At 40.8% G+C, this 19005-nt stretch overlaps 1 protein-coding gene across 11 annotated transcripts in view; it reads right to left on the bottom strand.

Moving 5' to 3' along the window:
* The window catches only part of ICA1 (islet cell autoantigen 1), a 131121-nt gene extending 112415 nt beyond the window's left edge, over positions 1-18706 (bottom strand). For 2 of the 11 annotated variants that reach the window (XM_033088484.1, XM_033088490.1), the window contains exons 1-2: positions 18558-18706; positions 438-542 (exon numbers count right to left, since the gene is read on the bottom strand). In XM_033088484.1, the coding sequence (XP_032944375.1) occupies positions 438-454 (17 nt within the window). In that variant the 5' untranslated portion in view covers positions 455-542; positions 18558-18706. Of the gene's footprint in view, positions 1-437; positions 543-7100; positions 7211-18228; positions 18385-18557 lie in introns of those variants that run through there. The other 9 variants (XM_033088483.1, XM_033088487.1, XM_033088482.1 and 6 more) reach the window with 7 other exon arrangements.
* Between the last annotated feature and the right edge of the window lie 299 nt (positions 18707-19005).

The following is a 19005-nucleotide window of genomic DNA, read 5'->3' as shown; positions in this document are numbered from 1 at the left end:
ACTATAAATTAATGAGTCTGAGTTGTGCTCATTCATTGTTTTATAGCTTCTCTACATACAACTCCTTTAGAACCCTAATATTAGAAGTTGTAAATAAGCTAGTGATAAAAAAAGGTATCATTTCATTACATTTGAAGAAATGGTGATGAAAAGCCAACATTAGATTCTCAAGAGAAAAGCTGTGTGTAAATAAATTTCTTATAAAATACTCATTAGATAAGAACTTAACAATATGTTTGGTTACTTGGTTTCCATATTATTCAACATAATAGAGATATTGAACTTGACTATACTCAACATTGGATAGGGACCAAAAGGCTATTTATTGCAAAGTGACTCTTGATTTTTCTATTCAATAGACATTTATTGAGCATATACTATGTGTTTTCCTCTTTTATTAGCCTCTCGCAATTCACAAAAGAGTACAAATGACTTACCATTTGTGTCCTGACATGTTTTCTTCTTCTTCTTCTTTTTCTACTGTTGATGATTTGGGGAGAAGGGGCAGGGAAAAAGCATGAGAGGATAAGTTATATTATAACCTGAAATAAAACAAATATGTTTAACAGTTACACACTATATTACAATTATGTGTTAACTTGACATGTAAAAATTTCAACCTAAGCCAGTTCTAGTTGTATTTTAGGGGCCAAACACTATTACACAATAAGACTGTGCACTGGTGTCAAAAATAGTTTAAGTAACACTGGAAGAAATATCTCAAATGAAGTTTAAGAAGTAAAAAAGCAGATTGAATGAAAAAGGAAGTATATGGAAGACTACCTAAAATATGAGACCATAACATGCAAAGCAATACTATGTACTATTGAAGTACAGAAATATTATAGAGTGAAGGTATAAAGAATTCCTTAGAAATGATGAACACTACGTTCCAGATAGCAGTTACCACTGCAGTGGGGGGGTAGGGGATTATTTAAGAGGGGTATCCACGGACTTAATTGTACCCCTAGTGTTCTCTTTGTTAAGCTATGGGGTGAGTATATTGCATCTGTACGTCTCTTTACAGATTTGAAATATTTCATAATCAGTATTTCTAAAACACAAAATAGCCCACTGTAAAAAAGAAAACATGCACACACAAAAAGTGTTGCTCGGCTAGAATGAGATACCAAGAAGGGTACCAAGGAGGAAAACGTGACTCAGTTTTTACCAGCCAGACATTGTATTTTCATCTCATGAGTAAATATGGGAGTCACTTGATACCTTTGCCCCTCACTTCATTTGCCCCACTCCTGGAAGCTGGGCAACCAACCCAGCCACACTTACCTACCAGTTAAGGAAAGGACGGTGAGCTCACTACCTAAAGGGACGGCCTCTGGCCAGACACAGACTGCTGGCTGTCAGAGTGAATGCTCAGTGGATGAATGCTCTGACTACTCCAACATCAATGCAATTGTTCTCCCTCTGCCTCAGAAAGAGTCCTGGCAACTAGTACCCCTAAAATAATTAGAGTTTCCAAAATTTTTTAAAAAATGTTTCGAGGGAACTAAAACTGAGGTGTTGAAATTCCAGCTTCAGGTGAGAGGAAGGAGGACATTTTCTTAGAGTGTCCTAATGCTGCTGGAATGACAGCATCCCATGATCAGCATTCCTCTTCCTCCTGGAGGGCATCCAGGTTTTTGGACAAGTTGCTTTGGGAATGACATTCATGATGAGTAAGCTTTGCCCTCTACTCAGTAAACTGTGTAGAGGCCATGACGCATCCACACAGCTTCACAGCAAGCACACATGTAGCTCAAAGCTTCCAACACTATTTCTCATGAAAAGATATTGTTCAAGGAAATGAAGTTATTATACTCTTGCCTTGAGTTCAATTTCACCAGTAACTATTAGGATAGTATTTTCTGATTAAATTTTTATTGCAGTAAAAAAAATAAATTTATTCTCTTAACAATTTTTAAGTATACAATATTGTTAACTATATGCATATTGTTGTACAACAAATCTCCAGAACTTTTTCATCTTGCGTGACTGAAACTTTACACCCACTATACAACTGTTCGTTTCCTTCTCCCCTATCCTCTGGCAACTACCACTCTACTTTCTGTTTCTATGAGCTTGACTATCCTAGAGACTCCATGTAAGTGGAATCATGTAGTATTCGTCTTTTTATGATTGGCTTATTTCACCTAGCACAATGTCCTCAAGGCTCACCCATGTTGTAACATACGACAGGTTTTCCTTCCTTTTTTAAGGCTGAATAATATTCCATTGTATGGATATAGCACAATTTCTTTATCCATTCATCCATTGATTGACACTTAGATTGCTTCCACATCTTGGCTATTGTGAATACCGCTGCAATGAACATGGGGATGCAGATGTCTCTTCCATACCCTGTTTTAAATTTTTTTGGATGCATACCTAGAAGTGCGATTGCTAGATCATATGGTAGTTCTATTCTTAATTTTTTGAGGAACCGCCATACTTTTCCCATAGCAACTGCACCATTTTACAAGCCCACCAACAGTGCCTTCAAGGATTCCAATTTCTCCACATCTTTGTCAAGACTTGCTATTTTTGTTTGTTTGTTTTGACAGCAGCCATCCTAATGGGTACAGGGTGATATCTCATTGTGGTTTTGACTTGTATTTCCTCGGTCATTAGTGAAGTTGAGCATTTTTTCATATGCTTATTGGCCATATGTATGTCTTCTTTGGAGAAATATCTATTCAAGTCCTTGCCTATTTTTCAATTGGGTAATTTTTTTTGTTATTGCATTGTTAGGAGTTCTCGATATTCTGGATATCGACCCTTTATCTGATATCTGGTTTGCAAATACTGTCTCCCATTAAGTTGCCTTCTCACTGTTGATTATTTCATTTGCTACAATTTTTAAAATTAATTACTGCTTATTGAAATATTTAACAATTTAAGTTCTTTGTAGTGTAACAGATAATATCACCGAGCAAACTGTCCCTTCTCCCTGGACTTCCAGGCTACTCCCAAGTAATGATGCCATATGGCAGTGTTCCTCAAGGTACTGTTTACAGGCCAGGTGCACTGCGGTCTTCTGGGCTGTTCACATGCAGATTCTTGGGTCCCCTCCCTTACCTGCTTAATGAACTAGAATCTCAGGAAGTGTGTCTGGGAATCTGCATTTGTAACAGGCTTTGCCAGTGATTCTTAAGCACATTAAAGTCTGAGCACCGCAGCTAAATGGCACACAGGAAAAACTCTTTCTAGAAACGCAACTTTCTTGAATAAACTGCTGAATTATAGCATCTGACTAAAGGGATCATGGGTGGCAAAACCAGGTCATCTCTACAGGGCATATCTGAACGTCTCATGAGAAGGCAGCTGCAGCCAGGGCTTGCATTTCCTTTACGGTATGTTCTAGCGCCGTACACCAGGGACAGTTAATAAACACTTTAAGATTTCCTGACAAATCCATCTCATCTTGCTCTGTCAAGACTTCGTAAACCCACAGAGTCAAAATCAACACTTTAAAAACTCATTACAATCCTTATCCATTTATTCCTTTCAATTACACAGTGTGGTTTAGCAAATGCGCATTAAGCATCTAATTAATATGTGCCACACACTATCCCTACCCGCAAGGAACTGACAGTCTAGATCAGCTCTGTCCAATGGATATACTATGAGCTACCTACGTAATTTTCAATGATGTAATAGCCATGTTTAAAAGAGTAAAAAGAAACTGTAAACATTTTTTAAATCATATATTTTATTAACCCAATATATCTAAAATGTTATTTCAACATGTAATCAATAAAAAATTACTAACGATATATTTTGCATTTGTGTTTTTGTACCAAGTCTGAAACCAGGTGTATACTTTACACTTACAGCACATAGCAGCTGAGATGAGGCACATTAAGTGCTCAGTGGCCGTGTGCGGTTAGCGGCTACAGGATTGCACAGTACAAGTTGAGCAAGAAAGACAGACATGTAAACATAATTCCCAGACCCCGGAGACTCTTGAAGTTGCAAGGGACATATCAAAAGAACTTCATGCATCCCCAAATTTGTAAGTTCTGCTGTAAGAATATCATTTCCTCTGTAAAATACAATAAAGTCTATGATTAACTAATATTTCAATTCACGATTCTGTAAAGGAAATTATTTCTCCACTTCTGCTACAAGGTACTTATGAAAGAAGCCCAAAATGAATGGTATCATACCTCAAGCATTTTAATGGTACAGAGACAACTTCCTAAAGTTCTGTTTGTGGCGGCCTTACCTTGGGAGACAAGCCAAGAAGAACAAGTATCGGGTTGCTTATGGACTGTGAGTGCCATGATAAGAAAAAAACAAAAGCACCAACATTGTTAAGTTCAACAAAACTTGACCACATGAATGTTTGTGTTTCACTAAACTGTCTCCCCAAGGAAGACAAAACAGATGCGCCAGTAATAATTAAGACCTACTCAAAGAAGCAGGGGTACAAAAGTAAACAGATCAATAAAAATCAAGTTCCTAATTTTGATGTAACAATCCTGAGAGTGGGTGGGGGTGAGTTTGTGAGGAGCAGACTCCGTGTCTAAGACAAGAAATAAGGCGGAAAGATGTCTCCCTGCTCACAGGTGGGGCTGCTGCTGAAGTTAGCACCTCTGCTTAGGTGACATTAGGACTACCATCCTAATCCTCTTAGCCTTTTCTAGGCTGTACCTTGGTAGGGTTGCAATATGCTCACCTCCTGTTTCAAGGCCATTAAAACCACACCTGTTCTCAGCCACATGTGGCTGACAGACCATCCTGCCCTATGGGAAGAACTGGGAGAACAGGGAGCAGGGATACTTTTGTTCAGATTTTGTACTCCCCTGGGTTCTGTGCAATAATTATGCTCATTTTCCCTCTATGCTTTTCTTACATGCTTGCTGTGTTGAGTCTGCAATTTTATCCATCCATGTGGACAGGCTACAATTGTTCCACTTGTTTTTATTTCCTATAGCCATTGAAAAGTCATTTCAAATACACCGGACGACCGATACATAAGCAAAAGATTTTTCTAAATACCCCCCAAATATATTTTCCAACAATGTGAGGTTCACAGAATGCTAAAGCAAGCCCGCTTTAAACAAAATTTGATGCATTGCTACAAGGAAGAGAAGTCATTCTGTCTTCGGCTCCTTAGACCCTGATCCTGGATTCTTCTGCTTGGAGGCAGAACATGAGAAAGTATATTCCTTCCGTATAGGCTGCCTTAGGCAGCATTGAACATTGGTTCTAGCCCAGAACCCTTTTCTATGAGTTTACTGACTTAGCTGACAGCACTTCCGATTAATTTAGATCGTGCAAAGAATCCAAAATTCTTGAGCCCACCCTTACTCAGAATAAAGGGGAGACCAGTAGTTACATTTCATCATGTCACCACTCTCAACCCACAAAAATATTTCAATGAACTTCCTCTTGAATCACGTTTAAGTGTGTGTCCTGTGTCTTGCACAGTTTCACGTCTCAAATTTATCACCTTCCCAACTTTAGCAGCAGATTTTTCTCTTCCATCAGCGAGCAGTTTTTCTGTTAGTTGGAGTACTAGCTGAAACCGAGAGCAGCATCCTTTTTTCCTGTATCTGTACTGAACATATGGCAAATTCTCTTGAACTGCAGATCTGAGCCACTGCCAAAATCTGTCATTTTCCTCTCTAATTTATTCAAAATTTCTATTTTCTAACTTAAAAGTGTCACTGTTTTAGAGCTCTCCAGTTCTGTTGTGCACACCGGCATTTAGCCTTCTTTGGGAAGTGGGCCAGTTTTTTCCTCCCTATGAAGCACACTTTTTAAGAGAACAGAACAAACAGTCTTACAGTGATGTGAGTACAAAATGATAAGTTTGAATCATCCCATAGTAAAATCATTCATTCCCAAACACCAACTTCATGGCACCACATGTCAACTGAATGCGACACAAATTTGTTCACATTCCAACATCCCCGAAGCCGGGATGAGTCCTACCACTGATACGTTGTCAACTGTTTGGCAGTCATTTTTCTTTCTTTATGGAACATAAAATGGTAAAAGATCTTATGAGCCATGGTTTCTTGAACTGATGAAACACAGAATGATTTCTTAAAAGTAAACTTCAGTAAAATTACATATCACTACATGTCCCAGACTTTTGGGGCTATTTGTGTACAATTGAAAAGGAGAATCGGAAGTCAAGGAATGATAAGTGTTGTCTGTGATGTGGAACGTGTGCCATGACAGAGGAAGGCGCCCAGGCAGGGCTAGAGGAACAGAGAGGAGAGGGCACAGGGCTGGCGTCCTGCATGGCCTTTGGGCTGAGTTCCTAAGAATCAGTAGTAGCTGGCCATGTGAAGGTTAAGAGTTTGTGTGTATGTCTGTGGGGGTGCGGCGTAGTGGTGGCGGTGGTATTATTCTAGCCAGAGGGAAAGCAAAGAACATGCAGTAGAACCAACTGCACGGTGTGTGCACACAACCAATTCTAAGCAGCTGTGCATTCCTATAACTTAAAGATGATGTGATAGGGGAGACACAGGGGTCAATCTCTGAGGCCATCTTTTGTCACTTTCAGCATTAGATACAGTGGAACCTCGGTTTTCGAGCATAATCCATTCCTGAAGACCGTTCAAGTTCTGGAACATTGGAAAACAGCCGACAGCTAGGCCTCAGGATCTTGCACTCAGCGGAATCCGTGTGACCTGTTCAACTTCCGAGGAGTGTTCGAAAACCGAAGCATTTACGGCGTTCGTACACCGAAATGTTCGTCAACAGAGGCGTTCGAAAACCGAGGTACTACTGTATATTCTGTAGCCACTGCAGCACAGACACTCAATGGTGTTTATTCCCATTTAGGGAGCACCTTCTATGCCCTGTCTAGAGGGTTCGTCTTTGACTATCCATAACAAATGTTGTTGGAAGACTGCGGCATGTCTCTTAGATTTAGCTTCCAATTGCATGACACTAATTTATAGAATTTTCTGCGAGTTCCATATTCCTGCTATTTCAGAGATTCACTTCATCTAGAAATATTACCAGTTGCAATATTTGGTTTTGTCTTTGTGTTCATTTCTCTGGTGTAGTCTCAGAACTAATGTAAGTCATATAATTTAGAGCCTAGAGGAAGTTGAGACACAATCAAATGAAGCTCTTGCCTTTTAAAATGGGGACCTGTGATCAGGAGAGGTCACTAACAGGCCTGAGAGAACAAAGCCAGTTAGCTCCAGAGCCACGGTTTCGATGCAGGCTCCCGATGACTCGCCTACTGAAAGGAAGAAATACAAATGTGTCAGAGGTGCTAGGTACTGAGTTAAAAAATGTTTGCGCACTTCTTTTGCTCAAAGTATTTTTCATCTTTTTTCCCCAGAGGTTTATCTCTAGTGACTTTCTCTTATGTTAGTAATGATTTTTATAATTTCCCATGAAGGGTAAGTATTTAAGTATTAAAACGGTTTCAGCAGAAACAGGGGAAAAAATTGAAACAGTCCTCCAGGCATAATTAACTATATTTATTATTATTTTTAAAATCTTGATTCATCAGATCCTGTTCACTCAGCTGAAAAAGAGAGATCCCTATGGAGGGTGGGAAGTTGAATTATCTTTCATTATTTCAAAAGCTAAACATTAATTAATGTAATGTAATTTGACTAGCTTTTATGGGTCTTTTTACTACTCTCTCTCAGCACACATTTTGTTAAGGTTAGGATTATTTGAGCATTCCATAATGGATTCCGTTTCTAATTGAGTTTTGTGTCTTCTGCAAATGATTTTTGACATTTCATAAATTCACAAAAGCGAAACATGTTGATGCTTTAATTTTGTGAGTCATGCTTTAATTTTATGAGTCAGCAAATCTTACAAGGGGAAAACAGGATTCTAACCTTATTCAAGGCAGCTAGAAAACGGGTAAGTTTTTATTTAAACCCTACAGTAAGTCACTGTTAAAATTTGAATTTTCTGTTAATGAATTGGGGTCTTAGGACAGTTTTAAATGATCATTTCAGTCACATTTTGAAAGCGCTCGGGCATTAATTAAACTTAATGACTCTCTAAACCTATTAAAATCACATTCCTTAAATAAATTTTTTTAATGACAATATAACTTGTCTCCCAATATGCTTGCTGCTCAATATAAAATAAACACCTGTAAATCCATTACCGTGCCACAATCTTTTGTTTCCTCCAAGTACTTCACTTATTTGGCCTCACTCTGCTTATCTGTAGGCTCGGTGACATCTAGGATGCGCTCAGTCACAAAAACTATACAGCTAATTTTAATTACTTTTAGAGACATTTATATATAAGAGAAAGTTTAGAGATAACGTACACATCTATTTTAAAGATGTGGACATTGGGGTTCTAAAAATGGAGAAAACTTGTCCAAAATCAGGTTAAAGATCAAATTCATAAGAAGGAATGCTGGGATTGAAACACTAACTGCCCTGGTGCTCTCTGCAGCTGATTCCTCTATTCTAAGAGGTGTTTCGCAAATACCAAATATAGCACATCATATTCTAGGAAACTAAAAAGAAATTCCAAGATATTCTCAAAAAGGCTTTCATCCTTAACATTTGTATTGGTTAAAATGTTATGTCCCCAAAAAGCAAACTAAAAACAAAATAAAGCATCCAACTCAAATTGCTCACAAGGGGCACGATCTAGGTCTCGCCCGTCTTTCTCTTAAAGCCTTACTGACACAGGATGCTCAAGAGTGAATTTTGTGCTACAACAAAAATCAGGGCAACAATAACAAAGATGCTGGCATGTGAAAACAACAAACCTCCAAGAACTACAAGAGTAAATGATATGAAAATGGATTAGAAGACTAGAAACAGAAAAAGAACACAAAGATTGTTTTTGCTAAAGACAAGTTTAATTTTAAAAACATGTTGTATAAATTATATTCACCTTTGACTTTATTTAGGCTGGTTTATGTAAATTTCAAATGTCAACTAGGATTTAGCATATGGAGTTTAATCTCTAGTCCTTTTGGTGTCTTTTTCTGTAAAAGCTTAATAATCTCAAAAGGTGACTAACGAAGGAACACCCTAGTCAGACAAAGGTCTCAATCAACTTCTGTAAACAAATGTCACATCCTTCAACTGCCAGCACAGAACAAATATTTTCCTTAATTTATATTTCAAAACTGTATTTTATATTTGGGAACCAATTATCCAATTATAAAATACGGAAGGCTCTTATAAACATTATGCTAAAGAATGACACCAACTTAAAATTTTTTTTTATGAAAGAATACGCTGAGATAAGTTAACTTGATGATCTAAGATTGTGTTGTGCAATACAGCAGCTACTAACCACATGCAGCTACTGAGCCCTTAAAATATGGCTAGTCTGAATTCACATATGCTTTAAATGTAAAACATACATACACTGGATTTTGAAACTTAGTACCCTCCCAAAAAGGTAAAATATCTCATTTATATTTATTTATGTTGATAAACATTACATGTATTTTCTGTTGATGCATTTGTACATATTTAAAATTTATATCATTGTATTTTGTATTATATTTACATATTGTATTTTATATTTATTTATATATTATATACGTATTTTATTTTGAAATAATATTTTGAATATATTGGATTAAATGTATTATCTAATTTCACCCATTTCTTTTAAGTTTTTTAAATGTGCATACTAGAACATTTTAAATTACACATGTGGCTGTCATTTTTTTTCATTGGACAGTCTTGGCCTATGGCATTAAGCAAATCAGCAAAGAGCTAAAAATTAATTCCATAACTTAGGTCATGAGTATTCTGTACAGATGCAAATACCTTTAAACAGTTAATTCTCCTCAGAATCCCTGATAATTATTGTCAGAAATGTTATAAAAATAAAATCTCAAATGTATACATATATGTATGTATACAAAAACTATATATGTGTGTGTGTGTAAACATATATAATCCTTTAGAAAATGGTTGCATTCCATATATTCATAGGTTGTTTTAAAAAGGTGCAAATCTACATACAAAATGTACTATTTGTTTCAAATCAGATTCATGTGAGTGAGAAGCGGATGAACTATAAAACCATTAAAAGTGAAAAGATAACAATCTCTGTCTTTATATATATATACACACATATATATACCTATAAATATAAAATGTATACATATATTTATAAATGTAATGCAGTATATATAATTTATATACAAATATGTAGAAATAAATGAATGCTTACTATTATTACAGGTGCAACAGGAGAAAAAGAATATAGCAACAACTCTATGAAATTATACATTAGCATAATGTCAGCAATCAGAATAATTAGGGAGACAATAATATTTACAAGATTCTTTTTCTTTAATGTTAAATTCATAATAAAGCATCTTAAAGAGATGATCAAGTAATTTCTTATGTCTCTACAGGATCACTCAGCTAGGGGAATTTATAGATCATTTAATCCAATCTCTTTTCATAGAGGAGGGAACTGAGGCCCAGGACGGAAGAAAATTCCCCAAGGCACAGAGTAAACTTTTTTTTATTAGTCTTAAATTACTGAAACACAAAGACACCAATATGTGGTTTATAAAATGTCTATACTGTGCACAGGTCCTGTAAACAAACCACCACAGCTCCTTTTTCTGGAAATGGCATGTATTCAAGGACTGTCTGGATAAAGACACTGGAACATGTTTGTGGCCACTAGAACATGTTTGAGTTTGGGCTGGTTTAAGAACATGGGATGAAGGCAGTCCAGGAAGGGGAGGGAGAATCAAAAAGAGGACCTTAAAATAAGAATCAGCAGCAAAGGGAAGCAGACAGCAAGAGAAAGGTCTGTATTTTCATGTACCAACCGACAGAGCCACCTTGCCCATGCTGGGTCATCTAGTTGGTACTACTTGAGAACTAATATAAGATCCCTTTTCCAGGTTCTCTCTACTTTCTAAGAACCTTACAGGACTAAATTGCAGCAATGCTTGGAGTGAATAAGCCACAAGACTGGTTCTTTTGATGGGGATCAGGAAAGATAGGGTCTTTGGACATATACCTGGCAGGGCAGGTAGAATAAGCAGGAAGTAGCCCAAAGGCACAGAACTCCAGGTCAGGAGAGAGAAGCCAGAAGCAGAAAGGGCGGAGTGGTTTGGTACCAATGCACTTTACCTATGTCACAAGCATGCCCATGCTGCCTATGGCAACACCAAGGAAAAAGCATTAGCTACAAGGACACTCAACTCCTGGCCTTCAAGGAGCAGCAGGTGAAAGAAAATTCCACAGGGTGACGATGACCAGTCTCCCACCTCATGCACTGTGGGGAACTATGGCCCTTGGATGGCCCTGGGCTCCTCCTCTCATTGTTTCCACTCCTCATGCACCACTGCTCACTTCTTTGGAACTTGCCAGCACCAAGACTATAACCGCTGCTGTTTACTTTCTCTCCAGAAGGCATGGGTCTCACCCCTTTACCCCTTCCCACTTTCGTCCATCTATTATGCCCTCTTTCCAGTTAATCAACCTCCCTTTCTGTCCTCAACCCATATTCTTCCTTCTCTTTATTACTCCAGTTATCATCCTTTTCCTTCTCTTCACGGAGTTCTAAGCCTACACAGACAGTCTGGTTCCTCTCTCCACAACACCAGATGAAGTTTCTCAGTATGAGCCCAACTCAAGTCCTCATTTCACTTGACTTTTGACTGAGCTCCCTCCCCTTCCTTGATTTCTCCAGAGACACTCTCTATACTTTTGTATCTTTCCAATGTTCTTTGTTAGCTCCTCTTCCTTTCCCTGTGCCCACCTCTCAAATACGAGTGATCGAGAAGGTTCCAACTTTGGTTGTCTTCTGTTACACTTTACTTGCTCAATAGGCGATGGAATCCACTTCCATGGCTTCAACAACACCTGCATGTCAATGATTTCCAAAATTAAATACCTCTCCGGAGATTACATACAGTACAGAGATGGAAATGTGGACCTGGTGGTCTGAAGGGGTGTTCAAATTTCTATCTCCCTACTGTATCTTCACTTGGATGTTCCAGAGGCACTTAAACACAGTACATCTAAACTTAGCTCTTACCTACATCTTTTCCTTTATATATTCACAGCCAGGACTTAATCAAGGTCTTCAGAGGCAACACTCCTCTGGTATCTGTCCACTCCCATCTTTTACACCACGGTTTGAACTATTACTATAATATGAAAATCTAATCATATCACCCTCCTACCAGAGAAAATTCCAAACTTCTTAGCACAAAACCCAAGCCCTTTCATATTCTGGCCCCCTTTCCCAAATGTTTTATTATACCTCACACAGAACTATTCCTTCGGGTCCTTTTAGAATGCTAGAGCTTTCCTCAAATAGACTATGCCTCTTCAAGGCTTTGCAAAGTTCCCTTCCACTTGAAATGCCCTGCCCTCTTTTATCCAATTGGCCAACTTACACCTTTCTTCAAGAGTGTCCTTAAATGTCACCTCCTCGGTGAAGCCTGCCCCAACCCAACATCCACCCAGCCACCCCTCAGGGGCCTCCCACTCCTGTCCTCCCCACTGAAGAATTAACTGCCCCATTCTGGTGGTTCCTTGCACTCATTACTCTCCTGCAATGAGCTAATTACATCTCATCTCCTGCACGAGACTGCAAGTCCCTTGAGGGCAGGGATCTAACTGCTTCCTACCAAGCACAGTACCTGAAACACAGCTGGCCTTCAGTAAATACTGAGACGCTGGACAAAGGGCAATAACTATGTGCTGCCATTTACTGACCACTTCACATGTATGAAGCTCTTAACCCCGTTATCTCATCTCCACACCACTACCACGAAGGGGATCCACCTCCTTTGGCCTGTGAGAAAAAAAAGCTTAGAAATGTGAAGTAGTTTGCTCCAAGTCAACAACTAATAAATTCAGGTTTGCTTTCGACTTTTGAGCTCCCGTTTTGAAACACTCCTCTCTACATCTGGATGAGAGATTAGATAATGGGCTCTGTTTCTATAAAGCCAGTCTCTCCTAATCAGGCTCAGACCCTGCATTAGTCCCAAATCCATTACCACTATGGTGCTCGTGCACGGCAAAACCTGCTGATGGACTCCTGGTGGCTATCAGGGTTCCTATAAATAAGGAGAGGGGGAGCATTTATCGCAATTAGCTCCTTGGTCTCTGGCTTAGGATGTACTACCCCAGAAACTTACAGAGAAGGCTAGATTTCCCCTAAGTACCATTAGGTTTCAAACACCGTTGTACATGCCCTATTCCGGGAACAGAGAAGAGGGTGTGAGAAGTTATGATGATGGTTAGTAATGGAAGAGATTTTAATGTTTGCTCTGGGAAAGCGGCTGCAATACTTTCTAGTCACTCCTTGTACAAAAACTCTCAGACCTAGAATGAGAGGATCTTTCCACTTTCAAATCTAGACTCTCAGGGTATAACATTATCTATATAATCAGTGGACCATCACTAAACACATATACCTCCTGTTTCTCTCCCCACAGTACAGTATTGCATTCAGTTGTCTTTTTTCAGTCATCCTCTCTTAACTTCATGTATTTTCTGTTAAATGTATTATAAAATAGACCTCTTGAGTTTTCTCTAGTTTTAATGACTTTTAGTATCAGTCCCCTATTTTCCACTTAGATGTCCACCACCACGACTATCCAGCACATAACTGAAATCATATATTTAATCTTCCCAATTCACAGATGATCAAACTTGCCCAAGGTCTCTCAGCTAATAAGGGATACACATGCACATTGGGGTCCAGACACAAGGACTATTTACCAGTATTCTCTCCCTATATTCTCCCACCGTATTCTCTCTCTTTGTACTCCTGGATACTTTGTGTGGGGGGGGACTTTTTCCATTCCCAACTCTGCCAAATTCCTACTGAACCTTTAAGATAAAGCTCAAGGGCCACCTCCTCCATGAATCTTCTCAGGTTTTCTCTGCCCTCTCTCCCACCTGGGTGGGGAGCCTCCCTATTTTTGCTGCAATGTAATTGTCAGCTGACTCCTCTGTCTCCCTTACTAGGCTCTAGGCTCCCCTAGAGCAGGTAGAGTCTGGGTCTTGTCTTGGGATTCCCAGTACTAGCCCAGAGCATGGCACATGGCACAGACACAACATATGTTTGCCCAGTACGGAGTAGTGACCCCACTTCTCTGAGTTGGTCAAAGGCCTGGTGAATGATGTCATCTGACTAAGCAGGACAGTCTTCTCATCATGAGCAATGCCACTTTCTCAGCTTTCCATGAACTCGTTCTCTCTCACTAGGGTTACATTGGAACAAGTAGTTACCATTAGTTGAGGAACGATCACTTCTCTGTCACTGAGATGCATGTTTCATGAACATTATACTTATCCTGACAACACTGACAAGCAGACATCATTCTCATGTTATGGATGAAGTTCAAAATCAGTTCTCTTGAGTAACTGGTCGACAGTCATATAGAAGGGAGGTTTTGTTTTAAAAGCATGTATAAAATGCCGTATTATGTACAGTCATCCCTGCCCTGAAGAGAGTCATTAATATTTGAAATTACACACACACATACACACACACACACACACACACACACACACACAGTACATATATTTAGCATCTAGCGTAGTGAAAGAATGGTCATCTTGGACTTATAGACGTTCAAGGCTGTTCGACCATATGCAGGGTATCTCAAGCCTATCGTCTGCATTTGATCACATAGATAGGGATTATAATACCTACTTTTCGCATCTCAAAGGGGGTTGAATGTGTGCAGCTTTGTTAAGGAAGAGGGCATAGGCTCATCTTAGAGCAGTATGCTGGAAAAAGTTTGGTGCAGTGTTTCTCAAAGAGCAGACATCAGAGCCACCAGAGGTGTTAACAAGAGATGGGAGATACCAGGCTGGGAATCCACATTTAACAAGCCCCCAAATGATTCTAGTGGACAGAAAAGTTCGATAAATACTGGGTTAGAACAATGCTTCTCAAACTTTCATGTACCCGTGAATCACTTGGAGATCTTGTTAAAATGTAGACTCGAATGACTCAGATTCAGTGGGCGTGGTGGGTGACGGCAGGTTGAGATTCTGTTAAGTCTAACAAGATCCCAGGGGAAGCCAGTGGTGCTGGTCTATGGATCACATCTGCATGGCAGAGGTTTGGAAGATCCATCCTCGCTGGAACAAATTAGCTTTGCTTCGTTCCTGGACCACAGACTGCATTCTCCAACTTCAGGAAGTATTCCCAAAAGCCCAAACTATCAGTATTGGTACAAAATCACTTGACCTACTCAAAACCAAATTGGAACACCTTCCCTATCACTGGGGGAAAACAGTAGCATCCTTTTCAGATACAGGTTGCACATTAGCATGTGAAAGAATAATGACTGCTACTACTCGAGTCCTATTTACCGTGCAAAGCATTTTCTATATAGGTGAAAATTAGTAAATAGAAACATAATTTAAAATGGAATCGACAACTAGAAAGAACGTCACTCAGCACACTCTACTGACTCCAATAGAAGAGACTACCCGACATCTCTGACAGGAAGTGATATCACTTTACTACCTCAGCAGGAGGAAGAAAAGATTAGCTCGGCTAACGGGAAACTGCCATAACTCAGCCAATGAGGACATTATACGAACTTTCAGTTTCCTCTAATGGGCTTTCTGTTTACAAGAGCTCCTAAGTCTATAAAAGACCGTTCCTCTCCTTTGTTTCTCTGCACTTGTGTATGGTTCACCATTAGACTATATATCCTAAATTGCAATTCTTCGTTCTTCCTGAGTCAACCCATTTTCCTGGAAAAACATCTGGCTATTTGTTAAAGGTCAATATACATTATCTCTAATCCTACCACAACCCCAGGAGGTAGATATTTTTCCTCTATAGATATGGAAATAATGTAGAGAGCTTAAGTAAGTTGCCCAAGGTCATGTGGCTAGTTAGTTGTATCTCTGAGTTTCAATCCTGCTCCATTGGAATCCAAAGAGTGTGTGCTCTCTGCACATCTTCCATGGTGCTCAATATGATTGTGGTATAACATAGGACAGCTTTGGGAAAATATGAGGGAAAAAGTTTCTCCTGTATCAGTCTTTGAAGTTAAGGCTATGCTGAGGCAGATTCTGGATGGGGATGAAGATGGGAACACAGATAATTAATTAGTGACCTATGTTGCCTGATGGACAAAAACATGCAGATAACAAACTTGTGCACGGTTCCCATAACTCTGACAAAGTAGATGGAGTGAGAAGGACACGAGTGACCAGTGCAATGATCTTAAATGTTGCCACTTATCCTCAGGTTTCCTGCTATGAGGCTCAACCAATAAACAGGAAAACTTCTTCCTGATCCATGTGGCTTATTAACTTCCCCACCGTTTCCTGTATAAGGTTTCTGTAACCTTAAAGTTCAAATCAACACAGGTTTACACTGCCATGTCATTTCACAGTTGCCACACTTCCCTGCCTCTGATAAAATTGTCTGCACCTGAAAAAAATGTACTGTTTAATCAAATGCCTTGAAAATGCAGCAATATTTAAGGTTTTCTTTTGAGTAACAAAATTTTCTGTAGTTTTCAGAGGGTTGACATAGAGAGAAAGGCATAGCAATAAAGATGCTCGGAGAAAACAGTCAGCTAGATACTCAAGTGTACCAACTGGGAGAACGACAGCTATAAAATTAACTGCCCAGGCAGGTACCATCCGGCGTATTCAGCATTTGATGAAGTATCCACAGTCAGTTTTATAACCTCGGGTCTCTCCGCTATTATAAATTGTACTCAATAGCTTAACTGTTGTTTTCTAAAGATCTTTTGTTTTTAACATAAACAGTACCACTCTTTACCTATATAACGCAAAAAGATGTATTTAGAAAGCCCCATCTCCTGCAATTAAATATATACCATGGCCATCTAAAACCAAACAGTGACATTTGAACTATTAAGGATTATAAACTGATTTTGCCCCTATAGTATTCTCTACACAAAATGTTTCTAAAACAAAACTAGTCTGAAAATCCACTTTAAAGTATGTTTAGAATGTGTGGGTTTTAAATGGAAGGTAAGAAACTGAGTCTGAAGCATTCATTTCAAACGAATAAGCATTTCTTATTTCACTTCCCAACCCCCAGGAACAGTTCAGTTCTTAGAAAATCTAAACTAAAAGTCAACAGAAACCAATTTGAGATTTTTCTGGACATACTTTACTGAAATGTTTAAACATGAACATGTTTGCAATGAGTCATAATTTATGGGACCTTAATGGCCAATGCCTTATGTGCATTTCTTCTTATATTCAATATAATTTTCAAACCAGCGTGTGATATATTTTCCTGGCTCTGCTCATTTTTATAAAGCTACCAGATCTCAGTTACTAAGGCAGTTGATTTTCTCGTGCTGATTTTTAATGCTATCTAAACAGAAGAGAACCTGATTCCCTTTTTAAATTACACCTCTCCCCAACCAGTTAGTTAATGCCTTTCACCAGCAAAAGAAAAGAGCACAGTACTTTTAAGACCCCCAAAGAGAAGCTGAGGAGCCTAGGGGGCACTCCAAGTAAAAAGACAGTGGGAAAGGTTAATGGGAAGTCGCGATGGGCAAAGGCATACATAATAACAGGATATGTTCGGTTCTAGAGGAAGCAGGAGCTGCAATAGCCCCAGGTCAGGAAAGGCGGAGTCAGCAGCGCCCAAAGGAAACGGGCGCGCCGGGGTTTGCAGGGACCTGGCCTGCTTAGGGACTCTTGCTCTGGTCGGGTCCGAAGCTAGTGAACACCTCGCCCACTGGGGACCAAGCTCAGGTCTCCGGGCACTAGTGATTATAAAGAGGTATACCTATCTGCTCCTTGCCACCTCCGCCAAAGATGGGCAATGCAATTAAAAGAAATGCAAGCACCAGGCGCCGCGGCAGGTGAACTTGTCAACAAGTCAGCCCTGGACGCGAAGACCTCAAGGTCCTGAATCCAGAGCCGGTGGGAGGCGAGGCACAGAGTGGGTGGGGTGGGCTGGCGTGCGTGGGGGTGCTGCCGGAGCTGGGGCAAGGGATGGGGCCGGAGCCTGGAACGCTTCCCTCCCGCTCCCCCGGGGCTGACGTACGCTTTCAGGCGAGCGCATCCTCCAGACCTTCCCAGGCCCAAGGGAGCAGGCGGGGGAGGAGAAGGGGCTGTAGCGGTTTCCGCATGGGAATCAGTGGCAGGAGGAGGCGACCCGCCTGTCACCCGCCGCCCGCGGTAGACAGAATTGGCTGTCCCAGGCTGGGGCCCCCGTCCGCCCCGGCTGCCGGGCTTCTCCCGCTGCAGCCTGCAGCCCACCCGGCGTGCCCCCGCCCCGGCCCCGGAGGGCAGGTACCTCGGAGCCCCGGCCCCCAGGAGCCTCCCGGCCGCGATCGGAGAGTCCCTCCAGCTCCTTCATCCGACGTCAACGTCAGCAGAAGGCGAGGGAAGGGGGCGGGGGAAGCGCAGGAACCGGTCCTTCCTGCAGCGGCGGCCGCCAGCCGGAATAGCTACCCCCGGAGCCCGAGCGCGCCGCAGCGCAGCGCAGCGGCCAGGGGGAGCGGGCGCCAGCGATTGGGGCGCCGCCACCCCCCTCCCTTCCTTTCGCCTTCCGAGACGCCCGGGAGGGCGAACCCTCCCTGCAGAACCCCAGGATCTCTATGAATGAGGGCGCCATGGCCTCACCTTGTTCGAGGAGGGTCCAGGATAGGGGGAGTGAGTCTCCCTCTCTGTACCCTCTGGGGTCTCTCGTCGACCCCCATCTCCTGGGGTATCTCCCGCTCCGATCTGCCGCCCAGGAGGACCCCGCCCCTGCTCTCTCGCAGGTGTTCCACGTGTCTGTAGCACTTGCGTCACAATGACCTGGTCGGAAGGTGGGAGCGGTAGCGGAGCCCCAGGGTTCCCTCTGTGCCGCGCGTAGTGCGTGCTGCTTGTTTTCACTATAGATTTCTGTGGCTTTAGGGCCATAAGACTTCATGACTTCAGTGTCAAGAAAAGTTACAGAGGCCTGTACCTGGAAGTCAGGTTTGGGCTTAAATGAAAAAAGGCGGTGTGGAGAAAACTGTAGGTATGGTTGTATATAATTTTTAAATTCCCATATCGTTATATACCTTTTATACTTAAGTTATTGACA

The sequence above is a fragment of the Rhinolophus ferrumequinum genome, chromosome 20 (assembly GCF_004115265.2).
Source record: "Rhinolophus ferrumequinum isolate MPI-CBG mRhiFer1 chromosome 20, mRhiFer1_v1.p, whole genome shotgun sequence".
NCBI classification, from domain to species: Eukaryota; Metazoa; Chordata; class Mammalia; order Chiroptera; family Rhinolophidae; genus Rhinolophus; species Rhinolophus ferrumequinum.
The sequence above is the reverse complement of the archived record's forward strand: the minus strand, read 5'-3'. Positions and strand labels throughout refer to the sequence as shown.